Below are 16,956 nucleotides of genomic sequence, written 5' to 3' on the forward strand. Positions count from 1 at the left end.
AGCTGGATCAGAAGTGGAGCAGCTGGGACTTGAACCAGCTCCCATATGGGAGGCCGGCACTGCAGGTGCCAGCTTGACCCACTACGCCACAGCGCTGGCCTCTGCTCATTGTTATTAGTACCATTTCATCTTATATTTTAGACTCAGGAATACTGGTAGCTTGCTGAAGTGCTTCTCACTCCCAGTGACAAACTTTGGACAGTGACTTGGGAGGTATTAAGATCCAAATATTTTTTTTTTTTTTTTTTTTGACAGGCAGAGTGGACAGTGAGAGAGAGAGACAGAGAGAGAAAGGTCTTCCTTTGCCGCTGGTTCACCCTCCAATGGCCGCCGCTGCAGCCGGCGCACCGCGCTGATCCTGGCAGGAGCCAGGAGCCAGGTGCTTTTCCTGGTCTCCCATGGGGTGCAGGGCCCAAGCACCTGGGCCATCCTCCACTGCACTCCCTGGCCATAGCAGAGAGCTGGCCTGGAAGAGGGGCAACCGGGACAGAATCCGGCGCCCCAACCGGGACTAGAACCCGGTGTGCCGGCGCCGCAAGGTGGAGGATTAGCCTATTGAGCCACGGCGCCGGCTAAGATCCAAATATTCTGACCACCCCAAGGCCCTCCGAGACCGACCAGAGGAAGCGGGTCCTCTGTGAGCTGGAGGTCTAATCCCCCTCTGTTGATTGGTTCTCAGTGATCCAGGGGAAAGAAAGCACCAGAACACCCGGTATTTGATTTAAAAGTCTACACCTTGGGGATGTGTTTTCGGGTTCTTGGAGACTGACTTAATGGAAGAAGAGAGGTGAGAGTTCTTGCTGGTGCTGTGCCCCTGGGGAGGGCTTGACTCCCTCGGAGGCTTCTAGAAGCAGTCCTGCTTTTCTTGCCTGTGGCCCCTGTTACTGCATACAATAAATATTTGACAACATTTTAATTTCTCGCCACCTGGCTAGAATTGCTTACGAATATCACACCCATGAATGTAAGCAATTAAGTATTTTATAAGCACCGCTGAGATGCCAATATCAGAAAACAGGACTTGCAGGTGACAGAGGCGGGACGGTCACTCCGTGTTTTCCTCGGGGGCTTCGCTCTCTTCACCTTCTGCCGAGGACTCTGGAGGGGGCGTTTTCTTGGCGGGGGCCTCGCTGAGCTCCCTGTGGGAAGAGAGCAGAGCAAGGCTTCCACTCCTGCCACTCTCCCCGCCTCCCCAAACTCAGTACGGTGAAGTGGCCCTGTCACGTACCCTGCGTCCTTGTCAGGAAACTCTTCCTTTACGGAAGGCTCCTTGTCTGGGGGCAAGTCCTTGGCTTTCTTGCGTGTGCCACCGAAAGGGCTGAGCAGACGCCTCAGCCAGAGTGGCCACCTCAGCCGGAAGAAGCCCTAGGAAAGACAAAAAGACATGTGAATTGAGCATTTTCCCTGCTGTCTCCAGCCACACGCTGCAGCCTCCTCCCATTTACCTGAGTCTCATCTTCCGAACACTTTCTAGGCACTGATTGGTGAAAGCTCCTTGGGGAAAAACACACACAAGACCATTAGAGACGAGTGCCATTGTTCACTTCTCACAGTGTGCATCTCCGGTCTTCCTGGGACGACACATGCACCTCAGCCATCACTGCAGTGAGTGCTCACTACAAGCCTGGGGTCTCAGATGCAGTACCCAGGGCGCTGGGCTTCCAGGAGCCCTCTGTCCCTACAGACCTGCAGTGTCTCTGGGGAGACTTTTGTCTGTTGTCAGTCCCAGTGCCTTTCTCAGCCAAGTGTGCTTGCGCAGTGGGACACACTGCACCACCACACGGGGCAGAAGTATTTTCTCTCTCCAGAGGCATTTGACACCTGCCCCTTTAGGATTTAGCCTCACAAGCATCATTCACTGGGGTGTAGGGAGAAAATGCTTGTGTTTCCATAGCTGCTCTAGTCCCCTATAAATTGAATCCTATGAAGCAATGCCCGAGTCCAATAGCAACGTTACCCAGCTCAAAGATTTTTCTCACTGCAGGGTGTCTGTCACTGATGGAAGATTGAGTTGTGAAACCAGTTTAAAGGGCAAAACCAGCGTGGAAATACAAGGTACCCTTTTTGAATATGATTAAAACAGAAAAAGAGTGCATTGTTTCAGCAACTGCTTGTGTCTACAGAGCGTGTGGGTATTGATTTGCAATAGAAATTGTAGCACACAGCCCAAGCTCACTATGACCAAGGGAGAAGTCCCTGGCTGGGGAGGAACCTTCCTCTCTGTAATACTCACTGGCAGTGTGACTATGGGACCAGTATTGTCCCTTTCTCCTTGTATCCTTACCATAACAGGGAGAGACAAACGGTCTGAGAAGGTGTGAATAAAAGGCATAGGCAGTGGGGGTCTGGAAACCAGTAAGTTTTCCAGCCACCTCATACGTTTTACTCTCCAGCAGCCTTGAGGGCGACTGTCCCCCTTCCCCCAGTGTCATGTGTCTTTCCATAGCCCTTCTCCGAGCCTCTGGAAAGGCCTCTGAACTGGCCAGATGCCACCAGCAGCAGGAACAGCACAAACAAAGCCCCTCCCTAGCTGCTGTGTCTCGGAAGGACCACTGACAGCACATGTGTCCGTGCTGGTGCCGTCTCCCCAGCCATGGCTGGGGACCAGATTTGCTGGAATCAGGCAAAACACTCAGATGGATAGTCTTCTGCCTCTGGCAATGTCCTCATTCTAAAATGAGCAGGTTTAAATAGATGAGTTCTCAGTACTCCTCTACTTCTAAAATTCTAATGTAACAATTGTCAGACTGATACTTACGTTGAAGATTTTTCTAACAATTGTCAGACTGATACTTACGTTGAAGATTTTTCTATGTCTTCTCTTCCTCTTCCTCTATGAGAGTAAATCTTTTTTGTAAGGAAAAGCAATCATTATTCACCATAATGATTCTATCTCCAAATCATTTACCTTCCCTTTCTTTCTCTAAAAGCCTTGCCTGCCCAATAAGATAACTTTTTTGAGGACAGGAATTCTGTCTTGTTAATAGTTCTCACTCTTCCACAGTCCTTGGTCTTGAATGCCTCTGGGACTTAATACATTCTATTGACAGCCAGTCATCAGTGAGTCCTCTTAAAAGTGGAATGGGAGTGCAGCGTCATGCATTTAATCTATACTAATTTGGGAACATGGAAGTTGTAGTCCTTAAACAAAATTTAAAAAATCTGGAAGAAAAAAAAGTGGAGTAGTAGGAAACACCCTTAACCTGCTGAAAGTATGGACCAGAAACCTAAACAATGGTGTTTTAAAGGCAAGAACAGGAGTAGGATACTTATTAGACTGCTACTAGTCATCATTGTTGAAAAGGCTGAAATTAGTGCAATAAGAAAAATAAATGGGGTATAATTACTGCAAAGGAAGAGACAAAACTGTCATCATTTGCATAGGAGATGGTGGACAACCTAAAAAAAAAAGCCCAAGATAATCAGCTGACATTTTGTTGGACGTAACATGTGGGTCCGGGGAGGTGACTAGGTGCTGAGTCAGGAGAGTAGTACAGTGAATCTCCTGTTTGTTGTGCACCACCAGTGACTAGAGGGAAAATGGAGTACAGAGCCCTTCTTTAATAGCAATAGAAAGGAATAAACTATCTTGGAATAAACTCAACGAAAGTTGTGTAAGATTTATGTGATTAGGATGCTCTTCTGAAGTCCATAAAATGTCATGTTTCTAGGGTATCATAAAGATGTCAGTTCTCAAATTAATCTACAAATTCAAGGCAACTTAACTCAAACCCCAAGAAAACTTTTTACAAAATCTGACCAGCTGCCATCTTTTAGGAAAAAATAGATGATAAAAACTACTAAATTTATGAAGCAGGAGCTGCCCTACACTGAAACTGTGTAGTGTTAGGGTGGGCACTGCCCATGCTGGTCTCTTTCTCATCTCTATGCTGTGATCACTTACTTCTTGTGGCTAGACATGTCTTTTAAAAAACTTTCATTGAAGATAGACAGATTTCATGTATACAGATTCAGGAACATAGTGATACTTTCCACCTTACCCTCCCTCCTGCCCACACTCCCATCCCTTATTCTTCCCCCCTCTCCTATTTCCATTCTTATTTTTTATGAAGATCTATTTTCAGTTAACATTATACTCATAAGATTAACCCTACACTAAGTAAAATGTTCAACAACTAGTATGAAGAAAAAAATTCACTGTTCTTCAACAGTTCACACAAGGGCTATTTAAAATCATCACATCTCAGGGATTTTTCAAGATGGTGGCATAGGGAGGCAGCTTGCTGCTCTAGTCTAGGGGTGGATAGTTAAAAAAAAGTGGAAGGAGTGCAATCTCAGGGAAGGTTTAGGGAGAAAATGGTAGAGGAAACTCCATGCAAATTGGATGGACGCTGTGGACCTATGTGGAGGGTGTGGACTTGCACAGTTTGAGACCCCAGCAGCTGAGAGCCTCAGCACCAGCTTTGGAATGAGGCAAGACCATACTGCAACAGCTCAAGCCACTGGCAATAAAGTTGTGGGAAAAGCCTGGCATGGGTCTGGCTTGGAGCTCTGTGGGGGATGATGTACCTGCCAACCTAGAGCAAAAAAAAGTGGGGGAGTTCACGTTTCTCTCTGCCCGACCTCAGGCACTGGCATGCTGTAACTAGCCAAGAGAGGGCAGGCACCATTTTGGAGATACGTAACAGCTGCTCCAGCTAGTGACCGTGAACCCAGAAACCAACCTAGAGGAGATGCCAGACTCTGGGAGAATTGACAGGGGGCTGGGTGCTTGTGGCTGTGGGAGCCTTGTGTGGTGGGACTGTGAAAACACTGGGCTGTGTGGGAGGGTGCAGGCAAGCTCCAGGGAGGGAACACATCTTAGAGCAGCTTGATGCAGGAATCAGCTGCAGTGCATCAGCTGAACTCATTTAGACAAAGTCTTAGACATTGGAGCAGTGGGATGCTACGTAGATCTAATGACTCTGTAAGACAATACTTTTGTCTTTTGGCTGCATCCTTTCTCCCAAGGGCAGAGACAGTTCCTCGAGGGTGGAGAGTATATAATCTCATTGTTTCAGCAATGAGGAAAGAAATCAGTGGTAGAAGAGAGTACATCAAATCCCTGACACAATTTTGGAGAACTTCTGCCACTTTACTCTGGCCTTCTTACACTTAACCTCTCCAAATGTCCAGTCCCTTGTTATCTCGGTTCCAGTTGCACAGAGATTTCCCACAAGTGGGGTTCCTTTAAAAATCTGTGGAATGTGCTTTTCAAGGGAAAGAGTAAAGCGCATCTCGGTCTTGGTGACTAAAGAGGAAGGTCAGCTCATGGTACGTGGAAAGTGGCATTGATGTACAGTCTGTGGATTCCGAATCTATTACAAAGGAAGGATGCACTCTGGCAACCTGAATGAGTCGTCCCTACCTCAATGAGACAGAAGATGATAACCAGCATTGTGACCACTGCCGTCACAGATATTGCCACGATGAGCTTGTTGTGATAGCCGTGTTCTTGAGCTCCTTTTGCGAGCTAAGAAAGAGCACAGTTTAAAAAGACAGAATAAAGAGCTGGAAAATATGGATGCTAAATATTCAGAACCCCGTTCTTCAGGTGAGTGGCGTAAAAGATCTTAAAAGACCATACAAAATCTGCTGTATTATATATAATCTTGGTATTACTCATTTTCTCTACAGTGTGTTAGGTCTGCCTCCTAACAAAGTGTCACCGTCTTGGCAAAAGTTACATTACCGAGACAAGATCTGGACTGGGAGCCCCTGGTCTTCCCGCGTGGGGTCTCCTAAGTGATGGGAAAGTGCAGATCTCCTGTCCTCACCTTACTCGACTCCTGCTCTTTCTGTCCACTCGGGGCTTCTGTACTCTCATTGATATAGGTCTCAGTCCTCCACTGCTCTGTGTCCCATTCTTCCTTGGCTATCTTTTCTTCCTGCTGCTCACTGAGGAGCTTCATCAGGATGCCTGTTCTGGAGATGAGCTTGGCACAGGGCAGTTGCACCTGGGCCTCAGAGCAGTCCATTTTCAGAGTGCGGATGACGTGAGAAATGAGCCTTCTCACGTCAGTGTTGGGGATGAGGGACTGTAGCTGCTGATTCAGCTGAATTTCAAACTGTTCTCCCTGGGACAGCATCACAGGGTAGGTGAAGCCTACGGGCATGGTGGGGGCTTCAGTGCCCTCGCTGGGGTATTCCCACTGTGTTTCCTTGGTTTGGTCCACAGTCGGCATTAGGTCGAACTCGGTCCCAGCAGAATCTGTAGCTGAAGGATCTGTGTGCATTTTGTCGCCAGGGAGCGTTTCTTCATGTGCAGTGGTGTTTTCTGTCAAAACATTTTCTTCGAAAACACGCCCTCCGGAATGGTTTTCCTCCCTAGTGTCTTCTATAGAAGGTTCTCTCAGAGGAGGACTCCCCTGAGAATGCAGGCCTCCAGGGGATGAGAAAGCCTCTCCGGAGGGGGAGTTTATGAGACTCCGCAGTGCAGGGAATGGAGGCCTCTTCCCAGCCATCTGCCTGTTGAGGGAATTTTTCCTTCTGAACTTCCGACTCAGTTTGGCCTTGGGGGTTCGGAGGACCAGGTGAGAGCGAGTTTTGTGAAAGCGGTAATTCTGTCTGGAATGCGAGATTGGTTTCCCTGCCGCCTTATTTTTAGCTCTAGCATTGGCATCTTCTAAGACAAAAATGGTGTAGGTTAAGTCTTTTCCTTTGTTGTTGATCTCAGAGATTTTGCAGGGGAGGTAGAAGGCCTGCCCAGGATGTGTTTCTTCAGGAAAGAGGGGGCTGCAGCCTCACGTTCCTTTGTGAGCAAGGGCTCCGTGTGCAAGGAGTTTCCGGCCACCTGCCTGGGCCTCTGAGCCACTTGAAGCTCCTTCAGCTCCCTGGAGCCTGCTCTCCCAAGCCTTCTTCCCCCAATGCTCTCCGCAAAGGGCCAGGTGCCCCGTCTCCTCCCGAGGCTCTTCCTCATCTCCTGGAGGTGCCTTTCCCGTAAGCCCTTTGGCCCCTTGATGACTTTTTTCACTCTCTGCAGCCTGTACCCCACACTTGGCATGGTTGCCAGGCTGTTCTCCTGTGACGGGGCAGTTTCTGATTTCTTTTGGAGGATTTGAGGGTTAAATTGATGACCTAACAGGATAGGCTGCATAAGCATGGCCTTTTCTTCCTTCTTAACCTCATCGATTTTTTCTTGAATTTCTTCATCTAACAAATTCTGTAGAAAATAGAGCTTTCTCAACTTATTTCTGTAAGGATGAGAGGGCCTCCTTATGTGGGTTTTCACGTAGCTCAGGGACTTATCTCTATCTTGCACATTTGAAAAAAGCAGTGTAATGAATGGTAATAATGTTGATTCTACATTTTGTAGATTTTCCTCTGAGAAATAAGGCAATATGTAATTCAGTGCACTAATAATGTCACTTTCATTGTTGAAGTCCCGCTGTTCACTCATGCGGCCTGGGAAGTCCACGCTGTTTCTCTCTGATACTGGGTTCCCTGGCTCAATAGTCAGCTGCTTGCTGGTGTTGTTCTTCCGGGCTTGCAATATCTTCATGAATGCCCCCTTTGGGTTCCCTATAGATGCTTCTTCAACTGTCAAAAAAAGAAGAGACTGCTTTTTGGTACGGAAGACTGATGGGACAGCTTTATGTCAGTCCACAGCCCTACACTCTCATCAATTAAATTAGGAGTCAAATCCAATATTTGGGGTACCATTGAGACTTTAGAGAGAAAAGTAAAACCACACTCAAACCTATGAAATGGCAACAACAAAGGAGAAAAAGATATTTTTGAGAGTGGCATTCAGAAGAGTTCGCAGTGTTAAAAAGCAGTAACTATGATCAGTATTATTTCATTGGTTTCCAATGACCAACCACTCCAGGCTTAGAATAAGGCTGGAGGACAAATGGCCCCACCCAGCTGCCCCTTCTGTGGCTCTGCCCCTGCTTCTCAGCCACATCATTCCACAGTCCTGCCTCATGCTGAGGGAGCCCAAGGCTTCCTCCCTCCCTCCCTCCCTCCCTGTGGCCCTATGTTCTTGCTGCCATCACAGGTGTCCATGGCAAAATATAGGCATGTAAGGGGAGTGAGGGCAGAGGTGGTCAAGCCAAGGGGCCTTGCTCCTCACCTCAATGTGTTCTTTCCCACCCTTGTAAAGGGAGATTAACAATGCTTGTCCTTCTCACCTCTTGAGATGAAGGGAATAATATAATTGGTAGAATAATATAACTGGTCTGGAAGGTGAGCAACACTGTGTAGATGGGTATACAGTTATCACTGTGCTAATGCCTCAGATCCCTGACTGAGATCTGAATTCAAGCTGTCTAAGGAAGAAAGCGGTCACATTTTGGAAGTCACGACATCAGTGGTAATAACCCTCATCTACAGAAGGATACTTAAAAGTACCCGAGTGTTCTGTGGATAGAAAAGCGTGAGACTCAGAGCAGGTTCAGAGTTGGACAGTCTACAAGTGCATGGAGGAGCCTTCCGACTCCATCAGAGGAGTCAGGCAGCCATTTCTGGTTATGGAACCAGAAACTCCCCGGCTCCAAATAAAACAGCATCACTTGTACTCTTTTATACAAGTGCAAAAACAAACAACCGCGGTGAGCAGTGTAGACCTGTTCTATAAGACAGAGGGCCCTTGAGGCCCAACACATAGAAAACCAGTTTATAGACTGTGTGCAAATGAGTTATCATTGAAAAGCAAAGCACCCAAGAGCACAGAACACCACGTGTGTGGTTCCCAACATTGCTTCCTTCCCCTTCCACCTCTTTTCCATGATCCTTTGTGCATATGTAAATTACATAGCGGTAACTATGTTATTAAATTACATAGCGGTGATTGCGAACCTGACTTTCAGCAAGGGAGCAGTGTAGCAATTTAGGGAGTTTAAATCTGAATGAATGAATAAAAATTCAGCAATTAATTACATTGTTACTTTAAACTTGACCCTAAAATTTTAAAATAAGAAATTTCAAACAAATAAATATTAAAAAAAGATCCTCAGGAAGTTCCGACTCACGGCAATGTGTCGTATTTGGCAGGCATTCATTGTCACAGTGAAGCTTGACGGTGTTGCAGACAACCTCGATAGTATGTTTAAATTGGCAGAGGCAGCAGGCCATATGGCTGGGTAAGATCCTATGAATAGAGACAGAGAATTAAGTTACCTGTAAAGGGGTTCCTTGGGTGGGTCAAACAGGTGAGCCAAGGTGCCAGCAAAGGAGTTCTTGAGGTATGTGGCCAGGACATTTGGGTAGGAGCCTGGTGGCCAATTGTTGGTCTTGAATATGAGAATAAAGGAAGGAGGGAGAGGTGGCCCAAGGAGGCATAGGCATGGAAGTGGGTGTGGTGTATCCAAAATAAAGTCAACAGGGTGAGCATTGGGCACCATGGATCTGTCGTTTGACTCAGGGGTGTCTCCTTCCAGTTCACAAGTCTCATTGTGGGTTGGGAGTGCACAGGAGGACTTCCCCCAACCTCTGGAGTACTCTTCTCCATCCCTGTTGGAAGTGTTCACTATTAGAAACTACTCTGGTCCCAGAAAAATGACTGACTGCAGTAATTGTTGGAAAAGATGTGGAGAAAAAGGAACACTCGCTCACTGATGGGTGAGTGAAAGTAATTTGACCAGGCAGGTGTTTAGCCCAGCCATGAAGATGCTGCTTGGGACAAGCACATCCCCTTCTGGAGTGCCTGGCTCCATTTCTGATCCCTGTTTCCTGCCAGGGAGTGCCCTGGGATGTGTCAGGTGGTGCTTCCCTAAATACCCAGAAATGGAAAGACTGCAACTTATGGTAGGTGTGTGTTTTTAAGAAACTGTCAGTCTATTTTCATTATATTTTTTTCAAATTTATCATTTCGAAAGTTTCTGTGGAAGGAAGAGAGAGAAACACACACAAACACATCTTTTCTTTTTTTTTTTCTTTTTGACAGGCAGAGTGGACAGTGAGAGACAGAGACAGAGAGAAAGGTCTTCCTTTTGCCATTGGTTCACCCTCCAATGGCCGCCGTGGCCGGCGCATCGCGCTGATCCAAAGCCAGAAGCCAGGTGCTTTTCCTGGTCTCCCATGCGGGTGCAGGGCCCAAGGACTTGGGCCATCCTCCACTGCACTCCCGGGCCATACCAGAGAGCTGGCCTGGAAGAGGGGCAACCGGGACAGAATCCGGCACCCTGACCGGGACTAGAACCCAGTGTGCCAGCGCTGCAAGGCGGAAGATTAGCCTATTGAGCCACGGTGCCGACCACATGTTTTCATTAGGTAGTTTACTCCCCAAATGTCTGCGACATGCAGGGCTGGGCCAGGCCAAAGCCAGGAGCTCAGAAACTAGTTTGGTTTTCCATGTGAGGAGCAAGAACTCAAGTCCTTGGGGCATCACCCACTGCCTTCCAGGGTACATGTTAGCAGGAAGCTAGGGTGGAGCAGAGCCGGGACTTGGATCCAGGCATTCTGATGTGGGATTGGAGTATCCCAGGTAGTGGCTTAACGGCTGCACCAAATGCCTGCCATCGTAAACAGTTTAATTTTTATTTGTTTTATTTTTTAAAGCTTTTATGTAATGAATGCCAATTTCATAGGTACAACTTTAGGAATATAGTGTTTTTTCCTCCATACCTGCCCTCCCACCCCCACTCCCGTCCTACCTCCTACTCCCTCTCCCATCCCATTCTTCATTAAGATTCACTTTTGATTGACTTTATATACAAAAGAGCAACTCTATACTAAGTAAAGATTTCAACACTTTGCACCAACCCCCCACCCCACAACATAAAAAGTACTGTTTGAGAACAAGTTTTGCAGTTAATTCTCATAGTACAGCTCATTAAGGACAGAGTTCCTACAGGGGGGGTAAGTGCAAACAGCTTCATTTCTAATACCCCCAAATTGGAACAACCTAAGTGTTCACAAATAGGTGAATAGATAAACTATGGTAGGTTACACTTAGTGGGCCAGGCTCTTTCTAACCAATAGAATAACCAATGGTTGAGTTGTTACAGATGACTAATGTTACTTCTTTGGGTCCAGGGAAAGCTTCATATAGAAAGAAAAAAAAAAGAAATTATCAACTCCCAACTTGACTCTCACTGGGATTAAACATGACAATAGGTCTGATCTGATTTCATCATCATTTAAAAAAATCATCTATTATTTTTCACTTTATGTTTCTGTGTGGGAGCAAACTGCTGAAATCCTTACTTAATGTATACTAAGCTGATCTTCTGTATATTAAGATATTCGAAAATGAATCTTGATGTGAATGGAAGGGGAGAGGGAGTGGGAAAGGGGAGGGTTGTGGGTGGGAGGGACAGTATGGGGGGAAGCCATTGTAATCCATAAATCGTACTTTGGAAATTTATATTCATTAAATAAAAGTTAAAAACAAAACAAAACAAAAAAAAAAAAAGAAAGAATGCACTCAGAATGCTAAGCTAGTGTTTTACTAGACTTCAATTCTAACAGGAAATTTTCGTTAAGTCCTTTCTACCCCTAACTTCGTATTTTGAAAATTTTCAAGCCTACAAAAATATCCGAAAGATTGGTGTCATGAGTTTACATGTTCTCTCACTTAGATTCAACTGTTGCTAACATTTTGCCACATTCACTTTCCACGTGTGTGTCTCTATGCACTTCTTGGACAAACCATTTGAGAATGAGCTGTAGATATGATGACCTTTTCTTGCTAAACCTGAAGTCTGCGTCTCCTAAGAACAAAGGCATTCTCCTGCATATCCACAACACTATTATCACCCAGTCAGCTTTAACATTAACATCACCGTCTATTGTGGTCCACATGCAGGTGCTCTCAGTTGTCCCAAACATGTCTTGGCTACTTTTAAATCAGGCATTGCATTTTATTTTCATGGCTCTTTAATTTTCTTCAGTTTAGAACTGTTCCTTTTTTGCAGTGTTTCATGGCATTGGGATTTTTGAGGCATTCAGATCAGTTGTTTTACAGCATGCACCTCAATTTATCCTTCTAAGACCAATACTGAATATAATCACCAGGGAACATTTATTTTTTTGAGTGGCTAAGATTTTTTTTAAAAAGTTTTATTTATTTGAAAGGCAGAGTGATGGTTGGGTGCAGGAGAGAGAGAGAATGAGTGGAGGGAGAGGGAGAGGGAGGGAGAGAGAGAGAAAGAATGAACGTGAATAAATCTTCCAGCCACTGGTTCATGCCCCAAATGGCCACCGCAGCTGGGGTTGGGCTGGGTTGAAGTCAGGAGCCAGGATCCAGGAGCCAGGAACTATATTCAGGTCTCTCCTGGGTGGCAGGGGGTCAAGCACTTTGGTCATCCTGTGCTGCTTTCCCAGGTTCATTAGCAAGGAGCTGGATGGGAAGTGGAGCAGCTGGGACTTGAACTGGCACTCCCATATGGGATGCCAGCATCACAGACAACTTCACCTTGTGCCACAACACCAGCCCCACTAGGGACCATTTCTGGCAGGAACACTGCATCTTGCATAGAGAATGTTGTAGTTTTGCTGCTTACTAAAATGGATGCACTAGGGATGATGTCAGTGATAAAATATTTATTTTTTAGAAGATTTTTATTTATTTGAGAGGTAGAGTTACAAACACAGAAAGGGAGAGACAGAGACAAAGATCTTCCATCTTAAGCTGGTTCACGTCCCAAATGGCCTCAATGGCCAGAGCTGGGCCAATCTGAAGCCAGGAGCCAGGAGCTTCTTCCGGGTCTCCCATGCAGGTGCAGAAGCTCAAGCACTTAGGTCATCTACTGCTTTCCCAGGCCATAGCAGAGAGATGGATCAGAAAAGGAGAAGCCAGGACTGGATCTGGTGCCCATATGGGATGCTGGCACCGCAGGTGGAGACAGCCCACTATACCACAGCGCTGGGCCCCAAATCATTATTTTCAAAAATATTGGCAAATCTGGGGCCGGCACCATGGTGCAGTAGGTTAATCCTTCACCTGCAGCACCGGCATCTCATATGGGCGCTGGTTCTAGTGCCAGCTGCTCTGCTTTTGATCCAGCTCTCTGCTATGGCCTGGGAAAGCAGTGGAAGATGGCCCAAGTCCTTGGGCCCTGCACCCGCATGGGAGACTGGAAAGAAGCACCTGGCTCCTGGCTTCGATCAGTGCAGCTCCAGCCATTGTGGCCATTTGGGGAGTGAACCATCGGAAGGCTTTTTTCTCTGTGTCTCTCTCTCACTGTCTGTAACTCTTATCTGTCAAATAAATAAATAAAATTTTAAAAAATATTGGAAAATCTTTTGAAATTGCTAATGACCTGAGGTATAACTTATTCTTACTAGATAATATGTAAGTATTAAAGACCATTGCACATTAATATGCAATAAAGGGGCCAGCGCTGTGCTGTAGCAGGTTAAGCCTTCACCTGCAGTGTCAGCATCCCTTATAGGCACTGGTTCAAGTCCCAGCTGCTCCGCTTCTGGTCCAGCTCCCTGCTAATGCACTTGGGAAAGCAGCAGAGGATGGTCCAAGTGCTTGGGCTCCTGCTCCCACATGATTCAGAATAAGCTCCGACTCCTGACTTTGGCCTGGCCAAGCCCTGGCTGTTGTGGTCTTTTGAGCTAGGAACCAGCAGATGGAAGATCTTTCTCTCTCTCTGTATTTCTGCATTTCTTTTTTCTTCTTTTTTTTAACTTTTATTTAATGAATATAAATTTCCAAAGTACAGCTTATGGATTACAATGGCTCCCCCCCCATAACTTCCCTCCCACCCGCAACCCTCCCCTTTCCCTCTCCCTCCCCCCTTCCATTCACATCAAGATTCATTTTCAATTCTCTTTATATACAGAAGATCAGTTTAGCATATATTAAGTAAAGATTTCAACAGTTTGCACCCACATAGAAACATACCAGGGGATTCCAATTCAATCCCATCAAGGTGGCATGTACCAATGCCATCTCACTAGTTCCGGTGATCAATTTCTGTTCAAATTGATCATAATGATAGGACTAAGAGCCAAAGGGAGCACATAAACAAGACTAGTGTCTGCAAATACTAGCTGATAGAATAAAAAAGGGAGAGAACGATCCAGCATGGGAAGTGAGATACACAGCAGACCCATAGAATGGCAGATGTCCTAAACAGCACTCTGGCCTCAGAATCAGCCCTTAAGGCACACGGATCTAGCTGAAAAGCCCATGAGAGTATTACAGGCATGGAAAGCCAAAACACTCTGGCAAAAAAAAAAAACCCTACATGTATTTCTGCCTTTCGAATAAATAAGTAAGTCTTTAAGAATGCATTAAGGACCATCGCTTATGAGTCACGACACAAGTGAGCTGGCCTGCTTTGTCTAAACTCCTGAGGACTTCCAATAATGAACTCCAGTGTAACAATTGCTTTCAGGTTTTTATAGCCTTGGTTGCACATGGCTCCAGAAAATGCTAGCACTTTTCCTGTCCACTGATGGTCAAGTATGAAAAAAGCAGCTAGAACACCACAGCCTTGGCTAACTGAGAAAGCTTGTTGATGATGAGAGCTTTGACTCTTTGGAGAGGAAGGCCTCTCACTGACCTGGGAGGATCCACTGTGGCAGATGCTGCCCAAGGTTGAGGAAGAGGAGGCTAGAGCAGAAACCAGTGGACTTGATGATGTGGGAAAGTTAGTCAAGGAGGTGATCTGACAGAAGTGATTAGGGCAGGGTATGCTGTGAGAGGCCTTTCCCCATTCTTATCTTGTGGAGTCCGCTCAACTAGCCTTATCATAGTTTCTGTTTAGCTTGTCCAATTGGCAGGGGGGAGGTCACAATGGAAGTTGCAGTGAGTTTATGGTAAAATGTCAGAATAGGGCTCTAAGGAAATCCTTTTTAAAACTTCAAAACTTGAGATACTTCAAACTCTGCATGAAAATTAACTAGAAAGGATCATGGACCTAAATGTAACTCTACAGTTTCTACAAGAAAACAGGAGAAAATCTCTGTAACTTTAGATTAGACAATGGGTTATTTGAAAGATTTTTTTCAGGAAAGGCACAATAAAAGGACAAACCATACAAGATAAAAGTTGCTATAGGCTCATCAACATTAAAAAAAATTAACTTCTACTCTTCAGAAGGTACACTTAGTAGAGTGAAATGATAACTCACAACCAGAGAGAAGATATTTACTAAACATACATCTGAGAGAAAGTACTCATACCCAGAGCATATAAAACACTCTTAAAACTCCCTAAGATTACCATCAAATTACTACATGGGAACAGATTTGAATAGACACTTGGTAAAGATATTTGCACAACAGTATCGTCAGTTATTAGAGAAGTCTAAGTTTAAACTGCAGTGAGTGTACCCAAGGTGCCAGCGTTAGGATGACTGAGTCCCGCATTTGAGCACTTGCATTTGATTCTTCTCTCTGGTTCCTGATTCCAGCTTCCTGCTAATATAGTTCTTCTGCCTTTCTTTGGTTGAGTAACTGGGGTTCCTGCCACCTACATGGGAGATCTGGGTTGAATTCCCAGCTGTCAATTCCAGCTTCAGCCCAATGCTGGTCTTGGTGGCATTTGGTGAGAGAACTGATTGACTCTCTAGTAACTATTTTTAAATACTAAAAAAACATATAGAGATTCCACTGTTTATCTACTGGCAGAAGAGCTACATTAAAAAAAGTTTTATTTTTTAACTTATTTGAAAGAACGAGAGAGAGAGAGAGAGAGAGAGAGAGAGAAAGAGATTGATTGATTGACCTTCCATCTGCTGGTTCACTTCCCCAAATGCTGATAACAGCCAGGGTTGGGCCAGGACTATGCCAAGGACATAGGTCTCAATGTGTGGGTCTCCTACATGGGTGGCAGAGACCAGAATACTTGAGTTACCATCGGCTACCTCCCAGGGTGCACATTAGCTGGAAGCAGAGTAGCTGGGACTCAAACTTGGCACTCTGATACGGGATGTAGGCATCCCAAGTGGTATCTTATTTATTTATTTATTTATTTATTTATTTATTTGACATGTAGAGTCAGACAGTGAGAGGGAGAGACATAGAGAAAGGTCTTCCTTCCATTGGTTCACCTCCCAATCACCCCCCAAATGGCCGCTACCGCCGGAGCTGCGCCGAACTGAAGCCAGGAGCCAGGTGCTTCCTCCTGGTCTCCCATGCGGGTGCAGGGTCCAAGCACTTGGGCCATCCTCCACTGCCTTCCCGGGCCACAGCAGAGAGCTAGATTGGAAGAGCAGCAGCTGGGACTAGAACCTGGTGCCCATATGGGATGCCGGTGCCACAGGTGGAGGATTAGCCAAGTAAGCCATGGTGCTGGCCCCCCAAGTGGTATCTTAATGCTGTGCCACAATGTCCAGTTTCTAAATGTTTGTTAAAAAAGTTGAAATCTGAGGACTGGGACAACACATGTTGCAAGTGCCACTCTCGAACATTGTTGGTGAGAGTGCAGACTGCAGCAGCTACTTGGCAAACAGTTTAGCTGTGTGTTAAACAGTTCAATATACACTTAGTAGGTAATGAACTGTCCTACCCCTAGATCTTTACACCAAAGAAATGAAGACACATATCCACTCACAGACCTCCATGTGAGTGCTGTTAGTGGCTTTATTTATAATTGCAAAAAGTTGGAAAACACAGTTCTATAAGCTGATGAAATGGATAAACTGGTGTAACTACACAATTGGAATATTACTTAGCAATAGGTAGAGGCAGCAACATGAATAGTAGTTTAATCTCTAAAGGATTATGCTGAGTAAAGGAGCCAGACACAAGAGGCTACACTTACTACATGATTTTGCTTATAAGACACTGTGGAAGGAAAAACTACAAGAATAGAAACAGGATGAGTGGTTTGCAGGGCCTGGGTCTGGGGATGGGAGGAGACGATTGATTGGAAAGGACCATGAGGGACCTTTTTGGGTTGATAGAAATGTTCTACATCAGGAATTTGGTGGTGGTTACATAACCACGTGTTTGCCAAAACTCAGCAAACTTTACAGTGTGAATTGAAATACATAAAAATTATACCTCCATAAGCCTGACTTAAGAAAACACGTCTACAGACTTACATGGAAA

The 16,956-nt window shown here is 45.6% G+C and overlaps 1 protein-coding gene across 1 annotated transcript; it reads right to left on the reverse strand.

Moving 5' to 3' along the window:
* Positions 1-898: 898 nt before the first annotated feature.
* LOC138846345 (leucine-rich repeat-containing protein 37A3-like) lies at positions 899-8,483 on the reverse strand. Its single transcript, XM_070061773.1, has 2 exons — positions 1,229-8,483; positions 899-1,139 (listed from the first exon to the last, which is right to left on the reverse strand). The coding sequence occupies exon 1, from the start codon at positions 6,462-6,464 to the stop codon at positions 5,742-5,744; it is 723 nt and encodes a 240-aa protein (XP_069917874.1). The 5' UTR covers positions 6,465-8,483; the 3' UTR covers positions 899-1,139; positions 1,229-5,741.
* Between the last annotated feature and the right edge of the window lie 8,473 nt (positions 8,484-16,956).

The sequence above is a fragment of the Oryctolagus cuniculus genome, chromosome 17 (genome assembly GCF_964237555.1).
Source record: "Oryctolagus cuniculus chromosome 17, mOryCun1.1, whole genome shotgun sequence".
Lineage (NCBI taxonomy): Eukaryota > Metazoa > Chordata > Mammalia > Lagomorpha > Leporidae > Oryctolagus > Oryctolagus cuniculus.